Genomic DNA, 9,301 nt, shown 5'->3' with positions numbered 1-9,301 from the left:
TAAATATAAAATTATTTATATTTATTTTAAATAAATTGAAAATATTTTTTTCTTTATTTCTTTTCTTATATAATAATAAATTTAATCTTGACGTTTACATTTTTTATTAATTTTCTCTTTATTTGTTTTTCGAGTTAAATTTTGGTTATTATTAATCTTTCAAAAAATAGTTAAATCCATTTTTTAATAGAAATGCTAACTAAAATATTAGTTTTTAACATTGTTGGCCTGGTAAGTCGCATGGTAGTCCATGTGCACATTATGCTAACATAGCACAATTTGCCTTATATGTGATGCCAACAAATAATTATAAAAAATTAAAAATTAAATCAAATTAAAATTAAAAAATTCGTAAAAATTTATAAAATTCAAATAAAAAAATAGCATGAAGTATACGTGGATTGTCATGCTGGCTGCCGTGTTTAAAATTTTAACATTTTAGTTAGCATTTTTGTTAAAAAAATCATTTCAACTCTTTTTCGAAAGGCAAACTCGACTCTTTTTAAAAGGTTAAAGACCAAATTTTGCTTAAAACTAATATGAGCCAAATTGACAAAAGATGCAAACGTTAAAAATTAAAATTGACATTATACCTAAAAAGAATTAAATTCACAAATACCCTTTCAACCCTTAGTTAGACCTTGTCCTAGCCAAAAGCATCTAAAATTGAAATAAGATTGGTAAATGTAATGCATAATATTTTTTGGTCCTCCAACTTTATAAAAAAATTATTTTAATTTTCTATTTAATTTTTTTTATTTTTTAAATCTTTGAATTTTTTTTATCAAATCACCCTAAAATGAATAAATGTTTTTTTTTTAAATTTTGTTGACATTACATACATGTATGACACATCAATATTTAATTAATATTTTAAATTTTAAAAACATATAAATTATTTTTAAAAATTTAAAATCATTAAAATTATAAAAAAAATTATAAAAAAAAATATTTTTAATATTTTTTAAATTTTAAAAAAATAATTAAATGTTGATGTGTCATATACATGGAAATCCACGTGTATGCCACATCAGTAAAATTAACAAACGTTAACTTTTTAATCAATTTTGAGATAATTAGACAACAAAATACAAATTCAATGACTAAAAAAAAGCGAAACATTAAATAAAAGGTTAAAATGTGAAAAAAGTCATAATACCTAAATATAATTTATTTCCTTTATCCTACAAAAATTCTCTTAATGCACTAAATATATATAATTCTATAAGTATTAATGAATTACATGATGATGCATCAACAAGCAAAACTAAAAGCTAAATTCACTTAACTTAATTCTCAATAATATGTTTAATAATATACATCAAATATTAACCCATAGAATAATTATATTATCAAAACTTATTTAACTAAAAAACTTTGTACAATTCAACCCAAATTCTATTTTTTTATCAAATAAATTTATTCAAGTAATAATTGTCACAACAAAATTGGAATTTTCACTTAAAAATGCGATAAATATTTATTTTAGTGCGTTGAAGCGTATTCTCCTCCTATTTAAAGGTTGGTGAGAGGCTATGAGTAGTTCTAAGCATTGTATCAAAAAGAACAGACATGATTGATCAGAACTTATAATAAGATTAATGTTCAAAAAAATAATATAATTAATAATGAAATAGGAAGATATTTTAATGGTTAAAAATATTTTCACTTATATTTTATATTAATTGATATAAGGTAAGCACATACGTCACCATAACAAACCAATTAACCAAACCATAAAACCTAAGTTTCAATTTTTTTTAAAAAAATATTCAACTTAAAAATAAAAAGATGGAACAAAGTTCTTAATAAATGTTAATTTGGCATTTTTAGATTTGGCCTCTTTAGAGTCATTCTCAAATGAATACCATCTAAGTATATTAATTTTAAAATAGAGTTATTATTTATTTATTAATTATTATTTTTAATAACATTATTTTAATTCAAATAAATATGATTTTATGCTAATTACTATGATTAAAAATTAATTAAATATAAAATGCGTTAAATCACGTCCAATCAATGTAATATTAGAGACTAATTTCAACACGCATCTTAATCTTTTTTTTTAACAAACTAATTTATTTGTCATGTAATTGTCCTCATATATAAATACATATTATATTACAACCTACATTAATATTTAAGTCCAATTTTCCACGTGGCATAGTTACTTTTGTGACAAGTGGATAGCCTCTTTACCCTTTTTTTACATTGCATTAATGTGAACCTTATTAATCCATCTCAGAGATTTTTTTACCTAATTAATTACATAGAGTTATTAAAAAACATTTCAATTAATTTTAAAATATTTTATCTAAGATATATTTAAACTATTTCTGTGTCACCCTCAATCGGATTTTTAAACATGATAGTTCAAATTGCAATTTACATGTACTTCATGCTAATTTTTTTAAGGTTTATATATTTAAAATCATTTGTTGACATAACATGTCAACATGCGGACTGCTATACTAACATTGTTAAGAAAATTAATGTTTTAGTCGGTATTTCTGTTGAAAAACATGATTTGACTTTTATCAAATTTAGCTAAAAATGGGAGTCAAGTTGACGATAAATGTAAACATTGAGAGCTAAATGTAACATTAAAAAATCAAATACAACTTTAATTAAAAAAGTAAATTTAAGATGACTTGAGTTCGGATATCATATATTTTTCAAATTTGATAAAAAAACATAAATATCCTTAAATTAATATTTATTTTTTGGTGTATAAAATAAATTAAAAACTCAATCAAAGCATTAATATATAAAATAAAAATGACATCAATTTCAACATTTGACAGATAGAGTGATATCAGTCCACAATCCAGTATTAATTAAACTATATGTTTTTGGTTTATTCGTACGGCTTTTATAGTATTATAGGTGATCTAAATAAAATTAATTCAGTTTTTGCGTTATATGTTATCGAGCGGTCGATTTTCGCTCATGAGAATGAAGTATATTTCGTAATCAATTGTTTATCTCATTTGAAAAATTAAAACGACATAGACAAAATTAAAATATCTTTTAAAGAAGCTAAAAATGAAATATAAACATTTAGAGGGATCAAAGTATAAATTTATCATTTTATTAACCTATAACTTCATGAATTGTAAAGGAGTTTATTCTTAAATTTTACCATTTTTAAAATCTAAGACCCCTACTTGTCCTTCACGCCACCTCAAGTTTTATATCTTAAAAAAAATTAGACAGAGGTCGAAAAATAAATAAAATAGTCAAAATTTTAGAGAAATCAAAATATAATTTTATTATTATGTTATCTTGTAACCTCACAAATTTAAAACGAATCTATTTTCATAATTTTATCATTTTTAAATCAAGACCCTTACCTACCATTGACGTGGTCATGTTAAAAAATCAAGTTTTATATCGATTTTTAATTGGTTAAAAGAATCTCTAATTTTAAGGAGTATTATACATCAAATAAAATTTAATTGAACGGTCCATTCGGTTCGATTTTTAAATAATAATAATTTAAACCTATTGAAGAAAAAAAACGTACGGAGGTTGGGTTTAGGTGAATAGGCACCACCAAAATGAGGCAACATCAAGGAATTTCCCTACAATTTTTGGCCAATCTAATTGGCTATATTGCTTTCTCTTCTCAGCCCTAAGATTAACAAAAAAAAAAAACATACAAATACATGAGTTTGTCACTAACAGTTTGAACTTAGAACCCCAGTCTAACATCCAGAGACTGGTGGCTGTTCTATATAAGCATGTAGGGAAACTCTTGTTCTTGGGTTGCCATTGTTTTTTATCATTTTGTTTGCCATTGTCTCTCAATATATTATTATTGTTTTTTGGTTTCTGGTAAAAACCCTGTTTTCTTTCTTTTTTCCGAATCTTTGTCTATAAACCAATCTGCATGTTTTGAATCATTTGTTTTATATATATGCATGTAATGCATATATGCATATGCATATGTTTTTATGTTTATAATGTAGTTTATACCATGTGAGGGGTGGGTGGGTTATGAATGTGAAACCAAACATGTTAGGCACTAATGTTATGTTTGGTTGACAGGAAAATAGTGATGAAAGTAAAATCAAAGTTTTCTTTTGAAAAATCTTGCCCTGTTTTTTTTCTTCTTCCAAGTCAAAGTTTGTATGTGTTAAATTGTTAGAATTTCATAAAAAATATGACTTCAATATAATAACAATCCAACTGGTTCATATTTTCTATGTCAGTTTCCAAATCTTTTCCACCAGAAATGGAAAACTTGAAAGCCCCTTTTAAGGGTATTGCAAATGATGTTAAAGGAAGAGCAGGTTGCTATAAGCAAGATTGGATTACTGGTCTTCGTTCAGGACTGGGGTATAATACATCTCTATGTATTTGATAGAATGCATAGAATGAAAGTAAATTTTGGTATATATTCAAATATTTACTCTCCTTTTTTGTAGGATATTAGCCCCAACTACGTATATCTTCTTTGCTTCTGCTCTCCCCGTTATCGCCTTCGGCGAGCAACTGAGCCGAGATACAGGTTTGTCACCGTTCCATTCACGAAACAGTATTCAATGGTGAAGTTAAAAGGTTATGTTTAACATGGATTTGGGTTTAGATGGGAGCCTAAGCACGGTTGAAACGTTGGCATCGACTGCCCTTTGCGGTATTCTACACTCAATATTCGGTGGCCAACCACTTTTGATTCTTGGAGTTGCAGAGCCAACTGTTATCATGTATACATATTTGTATAACTTTGCAAAAGGAAGAGACGACTTGGGGCAGGAACTATACTTGGCTTGGGTCGGATGGTAAAACGAGTCTCCGTTGTTATCAGTTTTGCGGAAATTTTGGAAAGTACTTGATCTTCTAAGTTGATATATGTTTTGCAGGGTTTGTGTTTGGACTGCTCTCTTGTTGTTTCTGCTTGCAGTATTCAATGCTTGCACGGTAATTAATCGGTTCACAAGGATTGCAGGCGAGCTTTTTGGCATGTTGATCAGTGTTCTGTTTATTCAAGAGGCTATCAAGGTAAAATCTGATCAAAAGAAAATAAATCATCTACTATATGAAGTTCAAAACACCTACTGATGATTCGATTGCAGGGAGTTGTGAGTGAATTTCAAGTTCCCGAACATCAAGACGCGAAGTTAGAGAAGTATCAATTTCAATGGCTTTACACAAATGGATTGTTGGGAATCATATTCTCGCTTGGCCTTCTCTATACTGCCTTGAAAAGTCGACGGGCGAGGTCATGGTGGTATGGCACAGGTTTGTCAAGCAAACAAATTCATAGCATTTGACTATTTTCAGATTTAGTATACAAAATAAGCTCTCATAAATGGCTGCTGAATGTTGTACAGGGTGGTTTAGAAGCTTCATTGCAGATTATGGGGTACCTTTAATGGTTGTACTGTGGACAGCAATGTCATTTAGTGTACCAAGCAAAGTTCCTTCTGGGGTTCCAAGAAGGCTTTTTAGTCCTCTGCCATGGGAATCTGCATCAACACAACATTGGACCGTAATTAAGGTAACCATACTCGTTTATCGTATATGTCTTGCAAGAAAAGGCTACAAGGTTCAAGGTTGACAGTTTTATAAATAATCAAATTGCAGGATATGGGAAGGGTCCCTCCAATGTACATCTTTGCTGCATTTATTCCAGCTGTGATGATTGCGGGACTTTACTTTTTCGACCACAGCGTTGCTTCACAAATGGCACAACAAAAGGAATTCAATCTCAAAAATCCATCTGCATATCATTATGACATCTTGCTGCTTGGATTCATGGTAAACCTCATGCTCGAATGGTACCACCACCCGAATTATAAACAATCTTATCGTATACTCACGTTTTACCACTGCTAACATGCTTGCAGACTTTACTTTGTGGACTAATCGGCCTCCCTCCTTCGAATGGAGTCCTACCACAGTCTCCTATGCATACTAAAAGCCTTGCAGTTCTCAAAGGGCAGGTGGGTACATACATTCTAAAGCAAAGTTTCCTATCAAATATAATTGACGTGGTTACATGCTTAATTTTCTGTGTATGAAATGCAGATCATCCGACGAAAAATGGTGGAGAGTGCGAAAGAAAGCATAAAGCAGAAAGCTAGTGAATCCGAAATATACGGCAAGATGCAAGCGGTCTTCATTGAAATGGACAGGAGTCCAGAAGTAAGTGTCTAAGTGATCCTTTATCTTGAAACATTGCAAATGACATCTTAGTCCACAACTCGTAGTTTTGCTTCAACCCCAAATTGCCGGTCCATATTCTCTGAATACATAGCGATAAGTCTTATACAATGCCTGCATCTGACCTTAACTATTCCAATTACAGACTGCAGTTGTTAAAGAGTTAGAAGACTTGAAGAAGGTTGTTATGAAAGGTGAAAATGAAGGAGAAATCAAAAAGGAAACATTTGATCCCGAAAAGCATATCGATGCCTACTTGCCGGTTCGAGTTAACGAACAGAGAGTGAGCAATCTTTTGCAGTCACTCCTAGTTGCTGCATCAGTATGCGCTATGCCTGCAATCAAGTTGATACCTACATCGGTTCTTTGGGGATATTTTGCATACATGGCCATTGATAGTCTTCCCGGCAATCAGTTCTGGGAAAGGATGTTACTTCTCTTCATCACACCTACTCGGCGATACAAGTATGCAGCATTCTCTTTGCTTCAAGTACCTTGATTGTTCACAATAAACACATTCCTAGACAATTTGTTAATTCCTCTGCTGCATCAATGATCCAAATTTGCAGGGTGTTGGAACATGTTCATGCTTCATTCGTGGAGTCGGTACCGTACCGATTTATGGCGATGTTTACACTCTTCCAGTTCATATATCTCCTCATATGCTTTGGTGTAACATGGATTCCTATAGCTGGAATCTTGTTCCCATTGCCCTTCTTCCTTCTCATCATCATAAGGCAATACATTCTCCCAAAGCTCATTCTCCCAAATTATCTCCGTGAACTCGATGCCGCCGAATACGAGGAGCTTACCGGTGCCTTCCCAAGAACATCCCTCAGCTTCTCTTCAAGGGTATTTGCTATCGGTCATTTTCTATTTGTAGAGCCATAAAAAACTAACAAAAACAGCTAAAAATGTTGATTTCTTTTTGGTTAGGAAATGGATATATCTCGTCTTGAGAATGAGGCTGATGCAGTTGAAAGGTTTGATGCTGAGTTATTAGATGAGTTGACAACAAGAAGAGGAGAGTTAAAGCTCCGAACTGTTAGCTTCAGTGAGGAGCGGAAGGGCCAGGTAGGATGCTCCAGTTTTTTTGTACCTGTGACACATAAGCACAACGATATGACTTTCAAAAATCTCCCAAATACGTTAAAAAACTCGAAAAAGAATCTAACCATACGTTTGTGATATGCATGTCTATATCCAATACTCGTACTTGAGATTGAGTAATATAGCTTTTTCGTGCATGATAATTTTTTTACTCTATTACTAAGTCTTCGTTTTTCTTAATTTACTTATATCTGACATTCGTATTTGACACATAGGGATATGACCTTGAAGAATCTTTTACGTACATGAATTAACTTAGAAAAAACTAATCATACCCATATATAAATAACATAACTCTTTCATACATGATTATCTTGCTAATGAATTTTGTATAGTAATGTCTTTTATATTTGTCTTTTGCAGGTTTATCCAAAGGATATTGTTGAGGAAGAATGAGATTAAGAGATAAAGTTGAAAAACATGAACATCATATAGGCTTCTTAGATGTTTTCCTTTTTTTTTTTTGTTCTTTTTTTTCCCCTTTTTTCCTCCATGGTTGAATCTGAAAAATTCCACTTAGCCCTTCCATATATGTAAAATGCAAATATATTTCTATGTAAACTACAAAAACATGCATGTAGTGTGTTTTTTTCTACCTTCAACACGCAAATCTATTTCCATGTAAAGTGTAAATCTATTTCATTGTTTTTTTTTTCACAGGAAAAAAAACCTTGGTTGTTCAAACTGGACTAGACCAATCATTAGGGTATAGGTTCAAAGAGACACTAGATTGATTGACTAGTGAACCGGGAGAAATCAAACTAAATATTTTTATGAATTTTTTAATGATTAATTTAATTGAATCGTATGAACTAGTTAAACCGACAAACTAATTACTTGATTGGTTTAACCTCATGCAAAAAAAAAACAATTAGGAAATGATCATTTTCAACATAAATTCTGTCTAGTCACTAATAAAATAATAATTTACCGACGAAATTAAAATCCACCAAAATATTTCATCATAAAAAGCATTTTACTTGTAGTATTAGCAACAAAAGAACCTTGGAGGCTAATATTATACATGTAAACGCGAGTAATCCTGAGGCCATAGAGATTTTCGATTGACAATGTTGTTGTCAAGATAGTGAAAATACATTTTAAAAAAAGATTGGAGAACGAAAGGTCTTATAATAATAAAATTTCGTCACTAAAAGTGAAAAAACTACAAACAGTTTGGGTCCCTAGCATAAGCTATGCAAACCTCAAACATTGTACCTATTTGATGATGACATTTGAGGTAGGGTGTTGAGAAAGATATACTAAGTTTGTTTTTAAGTGTTTTCAACTTGGGATTTTGTAAGCTTCTACGTTTTCTTTACAAGTCCACTAGTTTAAGCTATGGCACTCAATCCTTTGTCTTTTCTTTAATTACACATTTACTATAGGTGAAATCGATTCTTTTAAAAGAAGTTTTTGAAATATCGTTTGATAAAAGTTGATAAACTGTCCCTGAATAGGTTGGTATCAGGGGCGAAGTCAGAAAATTTTTTAGGGGCGTCGAAATTAAATTGTAATTTTTACGATAGTAAAACCGTAATTTTTAAATAATTAAATTAAAATTTTATCATTTTAGGGGGCAAAGCGCAATTTTACCTTTACTAAGGACTAGTTTAACATTGCTTTTGAGAAGTGCCCTGGAAAATTAATTTTGAGAAGTACTCTTAAAAAGTTTGATTTAAGATTTAGGTGTTTAATATTGTTGTTAAAAAGTGTTTTTGAGAAATAAAATGTCTATTTTAGACATGGTGTCATAAAGTAATAAATATGCATTTAAATAATGTTCAAATTAGTTAATATTATGATATCTTAGTAAGAATATAAAAAAATAATTTATTTTAATCTGTTGTTAATATTTTAATATATGAAATAAAAATTTTAAATATTTTTTAAAGAATTAATATTAATTATTCATAAAATTTAATTCGAATAAATAAACTATATTTTAAATAATAAAATATAACCAATAAAAATTTAAAAATATAATATTATATATAAAATAAAATTTAATAGGAAAATA

The 9,301-nt window shown here is 29.8% G+C and overlaps 1 protein-coding gene across 2 annotated transcripts; it reads left to right on the top strand.

Annotated features, from left to right (window-relative positions):
- Window positions 1–3,593: 3,593 nt before the first annotated feature.
- LOC121218653 (boron transporter 4) lies at window positions 3,594–7,907 on the top strand. 2 transcript variants are annotated; one of them, XM_041096203.1, is made up of 14 exons: window positions 3,594–3,748; window positions 4,218–4,344; window positions 4,434–4,516; window positions 4,595–4,787; window positions 4,869–5,007; window positions 5,082–5,247; window positions 5,340–5,506; window positions 5,593–5,766; window positions 5,856–5,951; window positions 6,037–6,153; window positions 6,317–6,636; window positions 6,741–7,023; window positions 7,108–7,245; window positions 7,645–7,907. In XM_041096203.1, the coding sequence occupies exons 2-14, from the start codon at window positions 4,241–4,243 to the stop codon at window positions 7,675–7,677; spliced, it is 2,013 nt and encodes a 670-aa protein (XP_040952137.1). In that variant the 5' UTR covers window positions 3,594–3,748; window positions 4,218–4,240; the 3' UTR covers window positions 7,678–7,907. The 2 variants fall into 2 exon arrangements, with proteins under 2 accessions (XP_040952137.1, XP_040952136.1); XM_041096202.1 differs by having other exon boundaries at window positions 3,692–3,840.
- The last annotated feature ends 1,394 nt before the right edge of the window (window positions 7,908–9,301 follow it).

The sequence above is a fragment of the Gossypium hirsutum genome, chromosome D06, assembly GCF_007990345.1.
Source record: "Gossypium hirsutum isolate 1008001.06 chromosome D06, Gossypium_hirsutum_v2.1, whole genome shotgun sequence".
Classification (NCBI taxonomy): Eukaryota; Viridiplantae; Streptophyta; class Magnoliopsida; order Malvales; family Malvaceae; genus Gossypium; species Gossypium hirsutum.
This window is presented reverse-complemented; position numbering and strand designations above follow the sequence as displayed.